The sequence below is a fragment of the Tachyglossus aculeatus genome, chromosome 3 (genome assembly GCF_015852505.1).
Source record: "Tachyglossus aculeatus isolate mTacAcu1 chromosome 3, mTacAcu1.pri, whole genome shotgun sequence".
Lineage (NCBI taxonomy): Eukaryota > Metazoa > Chordata > Mammalia > Monotremata > Tachyglossidae > Tachyglossus > Tachyglossus aculeatus.
This window is the reverse complement of record NC_052068.1, coordinates 30,272,838-30,295,045: the sequence shown is the minus strand read 5'-3', so window position 1 is coordinate 30,295,045 and position 22,208 is coordinate 30,272,838. Positions and strand designations below refer to the sequence as shown.

General features: G+C 41.3%; 1 protein-coding gene across 15 annotated transcripts in view; it reads left to right on the top strand.

Moving 5' to 3' along the window:
• The window catches only part of KCNMA1 (potassium calcium-activated channel subfamily M alpha 1), a 950,458-nt gene that overhangs the window by 678,772 nt on the left and 249,478 nt on the right, over positions 1-22,208 (top strand). For all 15 annotated transcript variants that reach the window (XM_038743623.1, XM_038743619.1, XM_038743612.1 and 12 more), the window contains exons 10-13: positions 11,108-11,218; positions 12,654-12,759; positions 14,332-14,414; positions 19,346-19,415. In XM_038743623.1, coding sequence (XP_038599551.1) covers positions 11,108-11,218; positions 12,654-12,759; positions 14,332-14,414; positions 19,346-19,415 — 370 coding nt within the window. The remainder of the gene's footprint in view (positions 1-11,107; positions 11,219-12,653; positions 12,760-14,331; positions 14,415-19,345; positions 19,416-22,208) is intronic.

Sequence of the window (22,208 nt, the reverse complement as noted above, 5' to 3'; positions counted from 1 at the left end):
AGGCACAAGGAAGCTAAGTGACTTGCCTAAGGTCACACAGAAGACAAATGGCAGAACTGGGATTAATCCCAGGTCCTTCTGACTCCAGGTCCGTGCTCTCTGCACTAGGGCATGCTGCTTCTCTAAGTCAGTCAGTCACTCATATTTATTGAGTGCTTACTGTGGGCAGAGCACTGTACTAAGTGCTTGGGAGAGTTAGATATAACAATAAACAGACAAACTCCCTGCCCGAAATCATTCCCCTTGAATCGTCCCGGTTCTGCCAATTGTCAGCTGTGTGACTTCGGGCAAGTCACTTAACTTCTCTGTGTCTCAGTTACCTCATCTGTAAAATGAGGATTAAGACTGTGAGCCCCCCGTGGGACAACCTGATCACCTGGTAACCTCCCCAGTGCTTGGAACAGTGCTTTGCACATAGTAAGCACTTAATAAATGCCATTATTATTATCATAGTCTTAAGTTGTTAGAAATGTTAGCGTGCATTTTCTGCTCCACACTTTATCTCTTCATTTAATTGTGGTGATAACTGCACGGCCGAATGCCTGTGGGAAGGTTTGAACTGCATTCACATTACTCCAGTGACTCTTTGAATCACCAGTGCTTTCTTTGAGAAAATGACATGTGTATGCTTGGGCCTATTGTTGAAGTCCTTGGAACTTTTGGGGGTGATACTCAAATCCCAAATAAAACAAACCATTGCCGCCATATGAGATTGAATAACCCTCTTGAAAATATCACCTGCTTACCTCTCTCACTATTTCATTTCATTCCCAACCTACCTAATGGTAGGTTGTGTAACTGCTCAAGAGATTTTGTATTCTACCCCATGTGTGGTTGCTGCTTTCTGCAACAACATCCATTAATCTCCGTAAGCTGTTCAGAGTTGATAAGAGGTATAACTATAGGAAGTCTATTAAGAAATTAGAGGTCTCCAGATGAATTCTGGAATTTTTCATAAATAAACATAATTTGATGGATTGTAATAGCCACCATCCTCCAAGACATGCAATGCCATCTATATATAAGCATGGTATAATAATAATAATAATAATGGCATTTGTTAAGTGCTTATTATGTGCAAAATACTGTTCTAAGCGCTGGGGGGGATACAAGGTGATCAGGTTGTCCCACATGGGGGCTCACAGTCTTAATCCCCATTGTACAAATGAGGTAACTGAGGCACAGAGAAGTCAAGTGACCTGCCCAAAGTCACACAGCTGACAATTGGTGGAGCCAGGATTTGAACCCATGACCTCTGACTCCCACGCCTGTGCTCTTTCCACTGAGCCACACTACTTTGAATGACTTGCCCAAAGTCACACAGCTGACAAGTGGCAGAGCTGGGATTTGAACCCATGATCTCTGGCTCCCAATCCCTTGCTCTTTCCACTGAGCCACGTTGCTTCAGAGTTTATATTCATGTTTATATTCACATTTGATCATATTTGTATCCAAATACATATCCTATCATTAGGAAAGCGTAATATTTTGAGAGGTTGGTTTCTTTGAGAAGCAGCATGGCTTAGTGGAAAGAGCACGGGCCTGGAAGTCAGAGGTCATGGGCTCTAATTCTGCCACTTGTCAGCTGTATGACCTTGGGCAAGTCACTTAATTTCTCTGGGCCTCATTTACTTCATCTGTAAAATGGGGATGAAAACTGTGAGTACCACGTGGGACAACCTGATTATCTTGTATGTACCCCAGCGATTAGAACAGTATTTGACACATAGGAAGCGCATAACAAATACCAACATTATTATTATTATTATTATTATTTGGGAGTTTTTTCAGGAAGTGAGGTGTTATGGCATTTGTGAAGTGCTTACTCTGTTTCAAGTACAGTTTTAAGCCCTGGAAAGATACAAGTTAATTAGGCTGGTTGCAGTTCCTATCCCATATGTGGCTCACAGTCTAAGGAGGAGGAGGAACAGGTATTGAATCCCCATTTTGCAGCGGAGGAAACTGAGGCACAGAGAAGTTAAGTAATTTACTCATGGTCACACAGCATGCAAGTGGTGGAGTCAGGATTACAACTCATGTCCTCTGGCTTCCAGGCCCTTGCTTTATTCTCTAGGTCATGCTGTTTCTCTGCAGTGACACCTGCCAGCTCTTCAGGCTAAGGAGAAATGAATGGCTTCCTCCATCCTGGATTTGCGTGTGTTTGTGTTTGTGTGCACACACGTGCAATATTTAAGAATGAAGAAAGTGTGAATACTGCCAGGAAAATAGCGTCTACCCCAGATACATTCTATCCTATTTGAATCTCATTATAGGGAAGGTGTCTAACCAGGGCTTCATCTGAGCAGTGAAGTAACCTAGAAAAGTCTTTAATGTGATCTTAAAGGAAAGCTGTCAGGAACTGAAGAGGGAAATAGAGTGGCGGCCATTTAGTTCAACCCAACAGTATACTTAGGTTAAAATCAGATTGAAAGTTCATCCGCAACGCCGTTTACTAGTATTCTCATGCCACTTAGATGAAGATGAATAAAACTGATTGCTGTGTTTCAGATGTTATGCATTCTACAACATTTTTACATTTATGCAATACTTAAGTGTCCAAGTTAGCAATGTGAAAGATCTGCATTTCGTTTTCTCCCTTTAGCTTCTCCACTAGAATCTATTCAAAATCCCGAAAAGCTTTCCGTGAGAAACAGTGCTCCCTTTCACTGGTTGTCAATCCTGATCCCAGCAATGCCTCACAGCAGCCATCAGAAATATGCTTGATGAAGCAGGCACTCAAGTACTGAGCCTGAATTAGTGGCAGTCATTCCCCTATCCATCACTCTTAACTGCATTCAAACATTTTCAATATGTTGGCTCCTTGATAACTTTCACCGTTAAGGAGAAAAAAATGGAGGGGAATGATTATTGGCACAAAAAGGGGAAGCCGTAAATCTTCAAATCAGATATAAGACAGATTGGAACAATATGAGTTTTCCATAATGTACCTAATAACTCTCCTTGGGCAAAAAGGCAATCTGTTTTCAATCCATCTCTCTTTTTGGAGCAAAAGTACCAATTATTTTGAAAGGAAATTTTTTTTTCCCTTTTGATAAAGACTGTTTCCACCTCAGGAATTATTCTGAGGTGAAGATATGTATATATTTTTTTAATTTGCTAAAACAGTATAGACAGCTAGCACCGGATGAGGACAATCAATCCCTTTTTTCATGCATCCACTTAAGATTAGTGAAAGCTAATTAAAGACTTACGGGATAATATTGATTGCTTTGGGATATACTTCAAATGCATATGGCACAGTGCTGACGAATAACTGAAGTTCCTGGAATCAATCTTGGCATGCAGCTGGACCTCGAAACAATGACTTGGCATTTGAAGTTCCTAGTTCACTTTACTAACATTGACATTGTTGTGCTGTGGGACTTTGGGTGAGTCATTTGCATGTTCAGCTTCTCCCTATTTATTTTCCAGTAATGTTTGGGTTTTTTTTAATGTTCTGAGATATAGTGCTGCCGGGGAAAAGTATTGTATTTAGTGATATATTGAACTAAGAACGTTGTCCCCAAATTTTACGCATATTTTATCAAAAGATATTGAGACTATGGAAAGAAGGAAGCCTTCTTTGAGTCATAACTTCTGCACCAGAAAATAAGAAAATACCATTCTCATTTGTGCTGTGGTGTGGCTCAGTGGAAAGAGTGTGGGCTTGGGAAGTCAGAGGTCATAGGTTCAAATCCCTGCTCCACCACTTGTCAGCTGGGTGACCTTGGGCAAGCCACATAACTTCTCTGTGCCTCAGTTACCTCATCTGTAAAATGGGGATTAAGACTGTGAGCCCCACGTGGGACAAACTGATCACCTTGTATCCCCCAGTGCTTAGAACAGTGCTTCGCACATAGTAAGTGCTTTACAAATACCATTATTATTATTACCTCATGGTAACAATGAGTCAACTTCCTTCAAAATAGCCACCGTGACTTAGAGACTTTAGTGTCACTTGGACCACTGGATCAGTTGGCTTCACAAAAGCTTTTTCCATGAACCCAAGGTTCGTGGCATGGAAAGAAACTGGAATTCTTACTAAGGGTAATATTAGTAGAATACCCTGTGTTGAACATTGGACTATGAAATCCCCACAATTCCCACAAAACAGCCTATTGGATAAATCTGTGGGGGCAGTCTTCTATTTAGCAATACCTCTTCTCTTTCCCCACCTTGGGGAATCTTGTATAAAAATGATAAGGTCTGTGCTCCACTACAAAGAACCCTCCTCACCTCTCAGGCAGAAATGTTGCAAGTGACTCCACCAGATCACCCCTTGTTGAATTGTTTTGATGTGATTGAGGGTCATCTGCAAATATTCCACTGAATCATACTCAAAATTGCTTGAATAATTAATCACTGGTAATTTTTGAGTTCTTATTATGTTCATAGTAGTGTACTAAGTGCATGGGAGAATCTAACAGAGTAAATGAACAGTCTGTTTTGTTTTCTTAATAATGATTAATTATTAGTCATGGTATTTATTAAGCACTTACATGTCAAAGCCCTGTTCTAGGCTGTGGAGTAGAAACAAAATAATCAGAGCAGACACAGTTCCTGTCCCACCCAAGGCTCACAGTCTAATAGGGATGGAGTTCAAGTAGATTATCCCCAGACTATGGATGAGGATATTGATGGACAGAGAGGTTACACAGAAGGCCACTCAGTCAATCAGTTGATGGTATTTATTGAACAGGCTTACTATGTGCAGCAGAAAGGGTCAAGAACCCAGTCCTCCTGATTCCCAGTGACATCTTTCTATTTGGTCATGCTATCTCTCCATGCCTTTCCTTTGGCCAGTTGTTAGTGATTTTATTTCTAATTGATTGTGGTTAATTTAAGCATTGATAGTTACCCGGTGTCCTAGTGGCAAGAGCATGGGCTTGGGTATCAGAGGTTGTGGGTTCTAATCCCAGCTCTGCCACTTATCTGCTGTGTGACCATGGGCAAGTCACTTCACTTCTCTGTGCCTCGGTTACCACATCTATAACATGGGGATTAAGACTGTGAGCCCCACGTGGGACAACCTGATTATCTTTTATCAACCCCAACGCTTAGAACAGTACTTGGCACATAGTACTTAACAAATACCACCACTCATTCATTCATTCATCCAATAGATTTGGCTAGTTTCCTAAAGAATACTATCAATTTATAAGTCAATGATATTTACTATGCCTTGTACCAAGTGATTCAGGGGGATACAATAGAGCTGGTAGGCACAATTCCTTTTCCCAAGAAGTTGACACCCTATGTGGGAAGACAGACAAAATAACTTACACGTAGAGAAGAACCAAGTATAAGAATTTGTAAATAAGGGCTGTAGGAGTTGGTGAATATCACAGTAAGGGTACAGAGTCCATTGTTCAGTCCACATCTCTGCAGTTGAGGAACCTCCAGTGGTTGTCAATCCAGCATCACATCAAACAGAAATTCCTTACCATCAGCTCTAAAGTACTCAACCAGCTCTCCCCCTCCCACCTTACCTTGCTGATTTGCTATTTCCAGCTCAGCCTGTACACTTCACATCTCTAATGCCAATCTACTCACTGTACCATGATCCCATCTATCCCACTGCTGACTCCTTGCCCATATCAATCAATCGTATTTATTTAGTGCTTACTGTGTGCAGAGCACTGTACTAAGCACTTGTACTATCCTCTCTCTGGCCTGGGACTCTCTCCCCAATCGTGTCCAAAAAATCACCACTCTCCCTACTTTCAAAGCCCTACTAAAATTACTTCTACCCCAAGCAGCGTTCCCCGGCTTATCCTTCATTTTCCCTACTCACTCTCCCTTCTTCACTGCCTATGCACTTAGATCTGTACCCTTTAAGCACTTAATATTCACCCCACCTTCAACCCCACAGCACTTATGTGCATATCTCTTATTTGTTTCAATACTTCTCTCCCCCCTGTCTAGACTGTGAACCCCTTGTGGGCAGAGAACACATCTACTAATTCTATTGATTTTACTCCCAAGCACTTAGTACACTGCTCTGCACACACTATGCACTCAGTAAATATCATTGCTTGACTGACTAAAATTCTGCTTGTCTAGCCACAGCTCCTTTCTGATTTGTTTTCATTTTGTGTATAGAATATTTGTCCTTGTCCTTTTAGATGTTTTAATGGGTCAGTGTTTCACTACTCCCAATGTTTCTGTCTCTAATCATTCTTCCCTGCTCCCCACCTTTATTCATAGATTGTGAGCCCCTCAAGGGACAGGGCGCATGCCTAATTCCTACCTGTGTGCTCTTTCCCAAAACTTAGTACAGTAAGTGCTTAATAATTGCTATTATTACTACTATAGACCCAAGTGCATAGTTGATGCAGAAGGAGGGAAAATAGGATGGGAAGATGAGAGATTATTCAAGGAAGCTTTCCTTTCAAGGATGTGATTTTAGTAGGACTTTGAATATAGAGAAAGTGGTGGTCTGCCGGATATGAATCTGCTGGATATGATGGCAGAGGGCAGATGAGAACACTATGGCTAGTGAGATAAGAACAAAGCATGCTGATTTATTGATATTAGAATTGTGCAGCAAGCGGGCTGGATTATAGTGGGAGAGGAGTATGATTAATTAGGGGGAAGAGAACTGATTGAGTGTTTTAAATCCAATGGTGAGGACTTTTCTACTTGATGCAGTTATGGGTAAGCAACCACTGGCTTTTCTTAAAGAGTGGAGTTATGTGCACAGAACATTTTTTTTTTTTTGAAAAATGATCCAGGCCGCAGAATGTGGTATGCACTGGAGAGGGGGCTCCAAAAGTGTCATACCTTGACCTCTGCTCCTCCAGGGGACAAAGAGCATTGAGGGTAAGGGGTAGTACCAAGACCCTAGGGGAGACGGAGGGAGTAGGGATCACAGACTACCCCACCATTCATTCATTCATTCATGCATGCATTCATTCATTCAATCATATTTATTGAGCGCTTACTGTGTGCAGAGCACTGTACTAAGAGCTTGGGAAGTACAAGTTGGCAACATATAGAGACGGTCCCTATGCAACAGCGGGCTCACAGTCTAGAAGAGGGAGACAGACAACAAAACAAAACATATTAACAAAATAAAATAAATAGAATAGTAAATATGTACAAGTAAAATAGAGTAATAAATCTGTACAAATATATATATACAGATGTTGTGGGGAGGGTAAGGAGGTAGGGTGGGGGGATGGGAAGGGGAGAAGAAGGAGGGGGCTCAGTCTGGGAAGGCCTCCTGGAGGAGGTGAGCTCTCGGTAGGGCTTTGAAGGGAGGAAGAGAGCTAGCTTGGTGGATGTGCGGAGGGAGGGCAATCCAGGCCAAGGGGAGGACGAGGGTCGGCGGCGGGACAGGCAAGAACGAGGCACAGTGAGAAGATTAGTGGCAGAGGAGTGGAGGGTGTGGGCTGGGCTATAGAAGGAAAGAAGGGAGGTGAGGTAAGAGGGGGTGAGGTGATGGAGAGCCTTGAAGCTGAGAGTGAGGAGTTTTTTCCTGATGTGTAGGTTGATTGGTAGCCACTGGAGATTTTTGAGGAGGGAAGTAACATGCCCAGAGCATTTCTGCACAAAGATGATCTGGGCAGCAGCGTGAAGTATAGATTGAAGTGCGGAGAGACAGGAGGATGGGGGATCAGAGAGGAGGCTGATGCAGTAATCCAGTCGGGATAGGATGAGAGATTGAACCAGCAGGGTAGCAGTTTGGATGGAGAGGAAAGGGCGGATCTTGGCGATGTTGCGGAGGTGAGAGCGGCATTTTTTGGTGATGGATTGGATGTGAGGGGTGAACGAGAGAGCAGAGTCGAAGATGACACCAAGGTTGCGGGCTTGTGAGACGGGAAGGATGGTAGTGCCATCAACAGCGATGGGAAAGTCAGGGAGAGGGCAGGGTTTGGGAGGGAAGATAAGGAGTTCAGTCTTGGACATACTGAGTTTTAGATGGCGAGCAGACATCCAGATGGTGATGTCTTGAAGGCAAGAGGAGACACGAGCCTGAAGGGAGGGAGAGAGAGCAGGGGCAGAGATGTAGATTTGGGTGTCATCAGCGTAGAGATGATAGTTGAAGCTGTGGGAGCGAATGAGTTCACCAAGGGAGTGAGTGTAGATAGAGAACGGAAGGGGACCAATAACTGACCCCTGAGAAACCCCTACAGTAACGGATTCTATCCCACCATCCCTCTACCCCAGCTCTACCTCCTTGATGCTAGGCTGGTAACTGCCTACTTGAAACCACCTACACCATAGATAAGGCAGTGAGATAAAGTGGATGTTTATTGGGTCAGCTGGAGAACTTCTGATGAATGGGTCATAGCTCAGAATTCTCTAATCCTTCCTGAAACCATGCAGAGCATTGTTCTAAGTGCTTTGGAGAGAACCATAAAATTAGAAGATACAGTCCCTGCCCTTAAGGTGCTTACAGTCTAGTGGGGGAAACAGACAAAGACAGATAAGAGAAAGAGTAAATGTATTTATAGAAGAATACATGCTTAAATAAGTTTTCAAAGTCAATATGTACAGAAGTGCTCTGGGTAGTTGTGAATGTCTAAGTGCCTAATTGGCAAGGTATGGTGGATTTGAGGTAGGGAGGTAGGTCAGTGAAGTTACTTCTGCAGTATGAGAAGCAGCATGGCTCAGTGGACAGAGCATGGGCTTTGGAGTCAGAGGTCATAGGTTCAAATCTTGGCTTCGCCAATTTGTCAGCTGTGTGACTTCGGGCAAGTCACTTAACTTCTGATGAGAAGCAGCATGACTCAGCAGCGAGAGCACGGACTTGGGAGTCAGAGGTCATGGGTTCTAATTCTGACTCCACCACGTCTGCTGTGTAACCTTGGGCAAGTCTCTTCACTTCTCTGAGCCTCAGTTACCTCATCTGCAAAATGGGGATTAAAACTGTGAGCCCCACGTGGGACAATCTGATCACCTTGTATCCCCCCCAGTGCTTAGAACAGTGTTTCACACATAGTAAGTGCTTAACAAATGCCATTATTATTATTATTACTGAGATGGGATATAAGTGCTTGAACTAGAGTAACAGTGGTCTGGTAGATTTGAATGGAGGATTCTTGTCATTTTTGGAGTTGGAAGTTGGAGACACGGGCTCCTGATGCCACTCTTCTATTGGAAAATTTAAAACCCGTTATAGTCATTTGTCATTTGTGTTTCATTCCTCATATTTAAAACTTTCTTTTGTTTACATATGAATGCATATGCATTTGTATTTTGATCATCTCACATTTGAAAAGTGCCCATGATACTGGAAAATGGTCCTGGGTTCTTTCTACTGTATTTAGAATAAAGAGATCATGTTACAGCATCCCCCTCAGATGTGGTACATTAGCATCCTTCCTTTATGGCCTCAGCTTGCCTGATCACTAACTGTTTCACCGTAACAATAACAGAACATAATGGTGATATTATTAACTGCATCATGCATATTATTGATTTTCACTCGTTCTGCATCATTATCCATTCACCAACGAGTTTATTGTATTATTCTCACATACTTAGTCAAGCACCAAATTGCAGAGATAGGGCAGGCTCCTGTAATAGCCTCTAATGGAACACTGCATCAACCATCATTGCTGCTGCCTAATGTGTGTTGCTTCCAGCCAATGAGGTCCCTGCCTTATTATAATGTGCACACAACAGTTAAGAAGTGGAGGAGATCCGGTCACTCTGAATTTTACCCGGGAAATTACCTTGCTTCAAATTTGCCACCTGCTTGCATCTCAAATGCCAGCTAGCAAAGCCGCCAAAATTGTGCCTCTTTTGGACTTGGCTTTTTGGTTGCAGTGACATTGGGAAAGAAATGACGTTACTGGTCAGCTCTCAGCTATTAATAAATCTGGTCCATTTAGATGTCTTTTTGGGTCTTTTTCTCTCCTCTTTCCCATTTGCCCAAGCAGCAACAGAAAATGTCAAGGAAACTCTAGGGCAGGATCAGCACTGCCTCCCTCATTTAGAGGGGTGTAATAAAGGCCAGTGGATGAGAAAACACAGAACCTGTGGAGAGTTTGCTAATCAAAGAATTTTGAAACAAGTGAATGAATATCATCTTTACCAACTTCACATCAAAAAGGCAGAGTCCCTGCATCCACTTCTGCCTTGGTTACAAACCGTGCCCCCGTACTAGGAAGAAAAGCCACCAGGAGAGAGATGTTTTAATGTACTCTACTGGCTTTCTGCCTCCTCTCAGGGCATTTCCTTTGGTTTCCTGGAAATCTCTCTGAGCCTAACAGGGCCAGTAATTTTCCCATCTTCTTTGGCCAGTCTCTGATTCTTGTAGGTATTACATTTTCATCTCATGCTGAGGAATGTCCACTTTTTGAAAAGTGTTAAATATTCCTATTTTGGGGGGAGTTATGGCTGAAAAATGCAAAATTTCCTTCATACTGCTTTGGCCAGCAAAACCTATAACATGTCAGGCTGCATACTTACCTCACTGATAACACAGCCTGCTTTCACCTACACAAAGATAATCATTTCAGCAAGATTGGTTATCTCATTACCTGATCCACTCTATGTCATAAACCAAGAATCATACAGTCAATCTCCCAGGAGGAGGCTCTGTGAGCAGAAAAGGAGAGAGATGCATTTTCTAAGGACATAACTATATAGTATGTAAGAGCAGGCATAATGTCCATTGTTGTTAAATACATACAATTATCTGGCCAAATGGTTTTGTTTTAATTGGAGGGTTAGCATTTATTGAGCACCTACTTGGTACAGCTTATTGTACTAGGCACTTGAGAAATACAGAACAGCTACGTGAAACATTTCTTGTCCAAAGGGAGCATACACTTTAAGGAGAAAGACAAATACGTCCTGCAATGTCAAACTAAACGAACCAAGCGGTACACACAAGTGCTAAGAAACATATGTAGAAGTTCATAAATTTCTTATGGCATCAGTTGAAACCCAATATGAATTTTCTGTCCTTAAGTTTCTAATCACTAGTGCTGCCTCTTTATCTTTTTGCTCTCAGCAGGTGAAAATAAGGTGGAGGAATGGTGGTTAGGGGAGATGATTGCTTCCCATGCAGCTGCCACTTTACTTTATCTCCTACTGGTGCTGGGTTGTTTCTGAGTCCTGGTTGTTGTTAACTTCACCATTTTCATCACAGGCACATCGTTGTCTGTGGCCACATCACTCTGGAGAGTGTGTCCAACTTCCTGAAGGACTTCCTACACAAAGACCGCGATGACGTCAATGTGGAGATAGTTTTTCTTCACAAGTAAGTGGCTCTTCCATTGAAGAAATGGCACCCACCCAGGTGTAGAGAGACTGTCTCCCCCTCCAGACTGTAAGCTCACTGTGGGCAGGGAATGTGTCTGTTTATTGTTGCATTATTATGATGCTCTGCCCACACTCAATAAATATGATTGACTGACATACGGACAAGTAGATCTGCCCTAGCCTGAATAACACTGGTATTAATCCAAGTGTTTTAGAAATCAGCCACACAGTGATCCCAGGGTGTTCAGCCAGTAGTCTTGTAGTAGAGAAGCAGGGTCGCTAAGTGGAAAGAGCACGGACTTTGGAGTCAGAGGTCATGGGTTCAAATCCTGGCTCCACCAATTGTCAGCTGTGTGACTTTGGGCAAGTCACTTAACTTCTCTGTGCCTCAGTTACCTCATCTGTAAAATGGGGATTAAGACTGTGAGCCCCCATGAATGGAGTAGAACCCTCCTTGCTAGGAGAGATTTTCTATTAAGACATAGTACACATTCAATTTTCCTAATATGAATAAGTAGAGGTAGAGTGATGGCTGGACTTGCAATGCTGTCCTTCTTGTCTTCTGCTGACTGATTTAACCGGTGTTGACACTATTGATGATTTTAGATTAGATGATTACTAGTATTTTCAGTGTCCATTGTTGAAGCTTTCAAAGCACAGCAGGTGGTGCTGAGCCAGGGCCCCTTAGGTAAATCAGGTTAGTGTTTGCTTTACCCAAGGGAAATAATGCATTATGCATTGGTAAATATTGGGTCTCTTCACTGTATAGGAATCACTAGCAGTTTATTAAGTAGTGGTTGTTTTAATTCTTCATTGTGGTCCTTTAAGAGGTCTAAGAACTAACTCATCACCGCTTTTAAAAAAGAGTTTGTTAAGGACAGGTCTAGATCTACTAGTAAACGTTATTGTACCTAGTCACTTTGGAGGTGCTTGCAAATACCTGACGTGCCTCTGTCTCCCTTATCCCAGATCGTACTTCTTGAGAGAGTTTCCAGTTCCCTAAAGATGAATAGCCCCTGCAAATTTCTCCAACTAAGAGGAGATTTGGAGGGGGTGGACTAAAGTGGACAAAATCCCCCAACAGAACAAATAACTGAAATTAGATGGATGGGTTTCGGCCACTGAGATGGAAGTATAAGCTCCCTCTAGACTGTAAGCTCATCATGGGCAGTGAATGTGTCTGTTTATTGTTATATTGTACTCTCCTAAGCGCTCGGTACAGTGATTTGCACACAGCAAGTACTCATTAAATACTACTGAATGAGTGAATAGGCCATGGCCATGAGGGAAACAGTAGTGTTTTGTCCCCTATTGGTGCTATTTGGGATCTTACCTTAGAAGGAATTCTGTGGAAACAGGAGGGGGACGTCAGCTAGAAAAGATGGTCGAGCCACCGTTATGCTAATGGACATTTCTTCTTTCTTTTTATACAGTATCTCTCCAAACCTGGAGCTCGAAGCTCTGTTTAAACGACACTTTACTCAGGTGGAATTTTATCAGGGTTCAGTCCTCAATCCACATGACTTGGCTAGAGTCAAGGTAAGGAGTAGCAGTCCTCAGATCATTTCCATCACCATCGTTACCCTCATCATCAACAGTATTTATTGAGTACCTGCTAGGAGCTCATGTTTAGTCGTTTCAGCTGTTGGTAGGTCACATTCCTTTGTGGAAAAGCACTGTAGGTTGAAGTTGGGGGAGCGGCCAACTAAAGCAATTATTTCATAAAGAGAAATAACTTTTCCAGGGTTGAGATGCAGGAACCAGCAGGGTTCTGTTGGTCACAATCAATGAAAGCTATGTCTCCCTATCACCCACAGCCACTATGGAAGAATACTTTGCATTCTCCTGTAGATCACTGATTGCAATATGGTTCATCCTATTTGGCCAAAGTGATTCTTGGTTAAATGTAATCTAATGAGGCTGTGGCATTCTTTACTTTTCTCTGAGGAGATTGAGGATGTTGAAGAAATAATTGAAGGGAAATTTTCTAGGAAGCAATGATGCCTTTATTTTTCTGGAGACTTGAGGAAATGGAATTTCTTACATTTTTTTTTTCTGATAACCAGTCCCAGGAAGAAAGGTACAATGAAAGGACTAGAGCTTTGTATAACAAACCCTGTAGTTTAGGAAAGAAAATATATAATAAGGCCTCATTGCCCTATTTTATGCCATTTTAATGGGATGTGAGCAATCAATCCTTAAGCCATAAGAATCTGTAGCAAATAATAAGACAATATAGTGTCCAAAAGAAGAGCTTTTACTCAGTGTCTAAGAACTCATCTCCAGCCCTTGGGAAATTTCATGTTCCTTTTTTTAGTTTTCAGTAGTGCAACGGGCTTTTAAAAATCACATTTCTATAGCCCCAAATTCCTATTTATTCTCTTATTTCCTTCTCCCAAACCCACTCTCTTACTCCCAGACCACCCACAAAGCATTTCTTGGATGGCCATGGTCATCAGGAATAGAGTCTTGATACAGTAAGGTTGTGTCCCCCATAGAAACAAATATTAATAATAAAGGGATAGTTTTCCATCTGTGAATTAGGCCATTTGATTATGAAACAGCATGTTAGTGGGATATTCAGATTTTGAGAGACAGGGTTAAATCTGCCTACTCTTTTGCTCTTAACTGATTTGAAATCAACAAGCTTAATGTAGAGGCTGAGGGGTTGATTTCTGATTGCTTATTGCCTTCTCTCATACAAGCTTAATTCTCCAATAGTTATAAGAGAATACTGACACATCCATATCTTTTTGGGCAGGGGAGGGAGTGAAAGGGAAAGGGGATGGCAAAAAGAGGGGGAAAGGCTAGGTGAACTGAGGAGAGGGAGTTGCAGAACTTAATTGTTTAATAAAGAACTTAGAGCTCCCTGAATGCAAATCAATTTGCGAATAGAAACAAACAATTACCTAGGTACATGTTGTGCTCTCCAAGAGCAAGAAATGAAATGTTTATGGCATAATAATAATTGTAGCCTACGGTCTCATAGGAAACTGTAATCTCCACCCTTTCCTCTGAGAAGCACCAGGTTCCCTCAAATTGTCAGCAGAGTGAAACTACAAATAAGGCTATTTATGCTTGTGTGCTTTTTTTTCTCCTTTGGTGTCTTAGATAGAGTCAGCAGATGCATGCCTAATCCTTGCCAATAAGTACTGCGCTGACCCAGACGCTGAAGATGCCTCCAATATTATGAGGTAACCTCAGGGAGTCTGGGAAATGTGTTCTGGGTTTTCAGTTTCCTTGAGTGTACCCGCCAGCTCCTTGTTCTTTCGGTTTCTCCAGGAAGCAACCCATCCCAATAGAGTATTTTATCCAAAACCAAGTGCAGTTTCCATCTGTACAACTTAAACCAGGTCATAAGAAGCAGGGTGGCCTAGTGGATAGATCCCGGCTCCTCCACTTGTCTCCTTTCTGACCTTGGCCGAGTCACTTAACTTCTCTGTGCCTCAGTTACCTCATCTGTAAAATGGGGATTAATACCACGAGCCCATGTGGGACAGGGACTGTGTCCAACCTGATAAGCTTGTATCTACCCCTGTGCTTAGAACAGTGCCGGGCATGTAGTAAGCACCTAAAAAATACCATTTTAAAAATGCCATAAAAGGTGTAGCTGTTGAAATAGGGGCCAAGTAATATTGACTCACCAAAGATGAGAGGGGACAAGATTACATCACGCTCTTGCCATTACTACCTTAAAGAAAACATTATTTTCCCAGGGATCAGGATTGCAAAGGTCTAGGTGTCTAATGAGACATACGGCTACTCCATGTAAGGACCGGCACAGCTGTGCTTTAATCATCTAAGGGCAATGACTGGACCATTAAAAGGTTTAATTATTTTCCTTTCTGAGAGGAAAAGGATTAGGGTTTCTGTTCTTCCCAAGGACTCTAAGACATGCCCCAGCATACCAGATGTCTGGGCTGATAATCACTTTCTTATAGCTCTTTTAGGAAGCACAATAAGAGTTTCCGGCCCAAGAATTTATAGAGTGTCTCAAGACATTCCCCAGTATAAATGATGGGCTGTTATGGGAAACAGGAAAAAGAAGAAGATGAAGGTTAAAGGGAGAAGGACTGAATGAATATATTCCAATTCCACTAAACCCTGGAAAACAATATATCCTAATTTGGAGAGTCCATTTGATTGCATTGAGAAACTCCATTTTCTGAAGCCTTGACAAGATACCTATGTCCTCACCCCCCTCAGAATTTATTCGGTCTTTGGAATTTTTTTTTACCCTCATAAAGTTGCTTCCATCTGCCCTACCTTTGACTCGGTAGGTGGTCTAAGTCAAATTGCATTTATGCAACGGTGGAAGAGTGTGGAGAAAGGGGACTGATTTCTCTACCGCCTTGAGACTGAGCATGCCTTTCCAAACAGCATCTGGCATGTGTCTGGTTGGCAACATCTGGCCCACCCTTTTTTTCCACTAACTTTCTTCCAACAAAAATGCATACTGTGGTCATGTTGTAGAAGTTGATGCGTGAGCTCTCAGAGGTCTGTGGCCCACCAAGAAATTAAGGGATGTAGAACGTGCTGTTTTTGCACTTGGCCATTTGGCCTGTGACAAGAATCCCCCATTCTCCTACCCTGACTCAATCAACCAGAACGACTGCCCTCTGTTTGAGGTGTAAACAACTAACTAGTTGTCTTCTAAAGCTGGTGATGTTGAGGTCCAATCACAGCATATTACAACTGTAGCATCACTTAAAGTAGTAGAACCTATTGTATGTTTCCTCTTGCAATGTTCAGTCATTGTTATTATCATTATTATTGCTGTTATAGCATTCATGACATTACTAGGAGCCTACTCTGTGCTAAGCACTGTTGTAAATGTAAATATTATGAGTGGGAACAGTTCATGTAACACATGGGTTTCACAATCTAGCTCATCCTTATTTTATAAATGAGGAAACGGAGGGCCTATGAGGTTAAGTAATGATATTGGTATTAAGCACTGTACTAAGCGCTGGGGTGGATAGAACAGTGTTTCATACATAGTAAGTGCTTAACAAATGCCATTAGTATTATTATATATTATTATTATTATTATATAAATAATGATGGCATTTGTTAAGCGCTTACTATGTGAAACACTGTTCTAAGCGCTGGGGGGGATACAAGGTGATCAGGATGTCCCACGTGGGGCTCACAGTTTTAATCCCCATTTTACAGATGAGGTAACTGAGGCCCAGAGAAGTAAGCCGATCAACTTGGACACAGTCCCTGTCCCACGCGGGGCACACAGTCTCAATCCCCATTTTACAGATGAAGTAACCGGGGCACATAGAAGTGAAGTGATTTGCCCAAAGGCACAGAACAGACAAGTAGCAGAGTCAGGATTAGAACCCATGACTTTCTAACTCCCAAGACCAGTGCTCTATCCACTAGGCCCTAACCTTGGAGACGACTTGCCCAAAGCCATACAGCAACCTAATGGTAGAGCAGAGACTTGAAAGTAGATCTCCTATAATCATGATAATGATGGTATTTGTTAAGCATTTACTATGTGCCAAGCACTGTTCTAAGTGCTGGGGGGGGATATAAAGTGGTCAGGTTGTCCCACGTGGGGCTCACAGTCTTAATCCCCATTTCTATCTCAAAGGTGCCATGCACTTTCCATCACACCAGTAATACTAAGTGATGAAATTAAACCCACAAAGATGTTACTCTTCATCATCTTTAGATCAGTCTCTGCAGTGGGTCAGGGAGATGTGTATTTTTTAATAGTACTTGTTAAGCGCTTATGTGAAAGACACTGTACTAAGCACTGAGGTAAATACAAGGTAATCAGTTCAGACACAGTCCCTGTTCCACGTGGGGCTGGGATACCAGGTCACACAGCAGAGAGAGCCAAATTTAGACTCCCATGCCCCATGCTCTTTCCACTAGACCATTCTGTAGAAGTCACGAGTCTGAAGCTTATTGAGGCATCTCTGTGCCTGGGTGATTGTCATGATAAGCCACAACAAGAGCTAACCTAGGAAAAATGTGGTTAAAGGTAAGGAAAACATATAGCTTAACTATAATCTCAAAAGCCAGGAGAGCCAAAAGAAAATGGAAAATACAGGGTTAAAATAGACTCGATTTCTCTTATTTGTATTTTCTTCCTATGACTGTAGTTTAATGGGACCAGCCTGCCCTTTTTGAAATTAAAATGTCAAAGATACTTTTGAAATTAGCTACCACGGAGGATTAGCCAATGCTATGAACCAATTTCTGTGGGTTGACATGGTCCTACATTTCCTGAGTTATAGGCAGAACAGATACAACCCTTATAAAAAATGAAATGAAATTCTTCAACTGAGAAAGACCAATGTGAGGTGATGCAGAGAAAGGACTTAAAGTAATTCACTTCCAAAATGCACGTGCTGCGTTTTCTCAGTGAAAGCTAGCTACAGACACGTGGGCCTCCTCCCTTCTCGCCCCTGCTTTCAAAAATCGATTAAATGTGGCTAATTTAATAAAATCCGGCAGAATGCCCAAGCACACTTCCAGGGTGTTTGCTCCTTGTAAATTAGTATGAATCTATACAGGTTTTGTTTAAGAGAATGATATCCTTAACAAAATGGTTCATGCTTATACAAGCTGGCTCTCCACATTGTCTCTTTCTGGAAATGATTTAGAACAAGGGTGTCATAGGTCCATCTCTGAGGCAAAAAGCATTGCAGCATGGCCTTTGCCACTGGGACCTTTAAATGTTTCTTATTGGCTTATGAGGTGAGCTGACAGTCCTCTAGACTCTAAGCTTGTTACAGGCAGGGAACGTATCTACCAACTCTGTTGTATTGCATTCTCTCAAGTGCACACTCTCTCTGAAGGTCTGAGCAGCTGCCTCATTCTGATTGAGGCCACTGCATCCTGGTTCTTCACACTTCTAGACTGTGAGCCCACTGTTGGGTATGGACCGTCTCTATATATTGCCAACTTGTACTTCCCAAGCGCTTAGTACAGTGCTCTGCACACCGTAAGTGCTCAATAAATATGATTGATTGATTGATAGTAAAGTAACTCAGCTTTGATCGTAGAAAAGTAAAAAGCCCCGTGGGTAGAGATCTACCCCTTTATGATATTGAGGTCTGGGAGACCCCCTTCCTTTCATACTTTCAAATCTCGACTCCAAGTCATCTTCTGCCAAATGAGGAAGAAATAACTGGTTTCAACAAAACATCTTTTTTCTTTGTGTTTTTAAGAATTGAATCCACTTACCCCTAAAATGTTTTATTATTAATAATAATGACAACAATAATAATAACAACTGTGGTGTTCTTTAAGCACTTACTCTGTGCCAAGCATTGTACTAAGCTCTGGGGTAGATACAGACAGCTAGGTCCTACATGGAGCTCACAGTCTAAGTAGGAAGGAGAACAGGTATTGAACCCCCAATTTGCAGATGAGAGAACTGAGGCACAGAGAAGTTAAGTGACTTGCCCAAGGTTTCACAGGAGACATGAGGCAGAGCTGGAAGTAGAACCCAGGACCTTTCAGGCCCTTGCTTTTCCCACTAGGTCACACTGCTTCCCAAAACTTCCAAGTTTTTCCAGGTTTGTTGCATTTGGTTTCTTTCCATTCAGTTCTCAAGACCAAACCTTAGCCTTTGTAATGGATCCCAGATTCCTCAAAAACTGAGACCTCCTGCATGTCTTAGAGTTTAGAATTATAATTTATTAGAATCTGTCCAGATCTAGAGCATATGCATACAAAAAGAGGTGTGATAAGTATAGTTAACAAGAGTTCCCAGAGAGACTGTTTCAAGAAATCTTCATCAGTCTCCTGTGGAGAAGGGTCATGGAAAATGAAAATAAATGTCCATTGACATATGCTTCTTGACAAATATGTAGAGGTGGGGTGCATTTAACCAAAAAGACTTGTCATTTTCTGGGCTTTCTAAAGGGCAATCTGATCAGTCACCTGATTTTCATTTTCCTTTGTTATGAATCATCTGTTTTTTAACTTGAGCAATAACAATCATCCCTTTCCTGTGCCTGTACTTCTAGGAGCTGGTGAAAAGCAAACCAGAATATTTATAGTGAAGTAATAAAGTGGGCCAATAAAGCTGTGCATGCAATTGCTGGGAAGAATATCTGTTTATCTGTTTCCTCAACTTGGTTTCTTTCTTTTTTAGAGTAATTTCCATAAAGAATTACCACCCGAAGATAAGAATTATAACTCAAATGCTGCAGTATCACAACAAAGTAAGTAAGACTGTAATAATAAGAAATGGTGGCATTTCTCCAAAGACTTTCCATTTCCCATTTAATTTTTCCCTTACCCCCAAGACTCCAAAATCTACCTTTTATTTATGAGGCACAAAGAAACAGATTTGCTTGGGAACAGTCTCCCTCGAATATCTTACTATGCATATCCCAAAGTGACAATGAAACCAAAATAAAAGGATTATCTATTTACAAATTAATTTTATTTGAATGCCACCATGTATAGACAAAGCCAAGGTCATTCTTACAATTTTGCCAAATTGAATTTGACTCCTTTTTCTCTGTGATGCCTCATGTGTCCGTGATAACTGGGCTCCTGCTCCCAAATCAGATCCAACTAGGGTTTGGAGTAGTAAAGTGGAAAATTTAACAATTTTAGAGGCAATAGGAAGTTTTATTTTTTAATTCAGATACATTGATTTTTGTTAATTTTGGTTTTATATTCTATTTATGGTTCACATAAACATGTGCACAGACTCTGTCTTTTCACTAATATTAATCCTTTCCAGTGTGTGTAAATAGTAAAGTGATAATTGTGGCACTGAAGTAGATACTAAGAGATCAGACATAGTTTCTGTCCCCTATAGGGCTCACAGTTGGAAATATCCCCATTTTACAGATGAGGAAACTGAAACCCTGATGGTATTGACACCTATCTACTTGTTTTGTTGTTTGTCTCCCCCTTTTAGACTGTGAGCCCATTCTTGGGTAGGGACCATCTCTATATGTTTCCGATTTTTACTTCCCAAGCACTTAGTACAGTGCTCTGCACACAGTAAGCACTCAATAAATATGACAGAATGAATGAATGCATGAATGAGTGAATGAAACCCAGAAAGGGAAGTATCTTGGCCTAGTGGAAAGATCATGCTCCTGGGAGTCAGCAGGATTTTGGGGGAATCACTTATCTTCTCTATGCCTCAGCCTCCTCAAATGTAAAATGGGAATTCAATACTTGTTCTCCCTCCCAGTTAGACTGTGAACCCCATGAGGGACAGGGCCTGGGTCTGATGTAATTAACTTATACCTAACCCAGCACTTAGAATGAAGTTTAATACATAGTAAGCACTTAACAAATACCATTAAAAAAATGGCTAAGAGGTTAGCTCAAGGTCACCCAGTTGGCACGCGGCAGAGTTGGAACTCAAATTTGAATCTTCTGATTCCCAGAACCATACTCTTTCTACTAGGCAGTGAATACAAATGGCCAACAAATGCACAGCATCACAGCTATTTTTAGTATGCATAACAAGGTGCTACTTAATTAAGGATACAGGTTTATCCCATGGCATAATCAAATTATGTTCCTTGAAAATGTGGTTTTGTCATAAATAGTTATTTTTTGGGATTTGTTTTCTTGTAGACTTAATGTTCTGTAGATTAGGATCAGCTCTGTAATCTTTGGAAAACTGATATGAAATTTCTTTGCTTGATAATGTAATGATAAACATGCCAAAATTGGAGCAATTCAAAGTATAACATTACATTAATTAAGTGTTTTTTATGATTATAAATCTTTCAGGATGTGGCAGACACTGAAGGTTGTTCTCCTGACTCTCACACTGGGGTATCAATTTTGGGTTAAGATCTCCCCAGATTAGGTTGAACAGCCTTCTTCTTTACGTCATTAAGCATCTTGTAGCAGGCTAACTTCTTCTGAACATTTCTGTGGATCTTTGAACTCCTCTCACCATTATGCTATTAGTTGTAGTAATAGTATTTATTGAGGCACCCATCAGGTGTACTAGGTTATTGGGAAGTACAAAGTAAACAAGTAATGTATTCCTGCCCACATCAATCAATCAATGGCATTTATTGAGCACTTTCTACGTGCAGAGCACTCTAAAGGGGAAGATAAACACAGAGACACTTAGAATAATCAAAGTAATTCACTGAATCTTGTCGTCAATAGTATTGATAAGCTTATTTATTTTCTTGAAAATTAATGTGATATTTTTTAACCCTGAGATTTTAGTTGGTAGTAGAGAAATGATAACCACTTCTTTACCTGTTTTGGAATCTTGGAATAAGACATAGGATCGGTCAGGTTTAATGGGATCTTCATGGAATAGTTCCACTGAAGGAAGTATGTTTAACTCAACAACAACATCAGTAATTTCTAAGTCAAATAGCCTCCTCAATTCAACAACTTCTTTTATTATCCACACATGAGGTCTTTTCAATGCCTTGATAATCTGAGCCAAACTGCACAGAGCTTCTTCCAAGTTCCTTCTTTGTTGGTTGTTTAATTTCACTCCTTGTGGGAAACAGCTGAGGGGGTTATGATCATTACATAAATGCACAAAATCAGCTGTGAATTACAAATCCAATCTGATTCAGCCACAATATATTTTGTCCAGTTTGGAAAATTTTAAGACAAGCTAAACAAATTTTAGTAGTGTGTGTGTGTGTGTGTGTGTGTGTGTGTGTGTGTGTGTGTGTGTGAGAAGCGGGTTAAAAAAATGATTTGTATGATAGAAACCTAATTCACACACAACTATAAAACTTCAAACCCTAGCTATAACTCACGAAGGAATCTGGAAGAATGACTTAAATGTCAGAATTTCTCCAGTTTCCTTTGCTTACTGAATATTCAATGTGATTTTTGAGTCTGTAGAAACTGAGCTGGAGAGACTCTGATGTATGTTTGGTGAAGAACTTTAAAACTAATTCGTCCCAATAGTAATCTTAGACCAAAGAGCAAGTTCCAGAATTTAACTTCCACCTCCAGAGAATCAGCTTATATTTCAAGCGTCTTTCAGATTTCTGAAA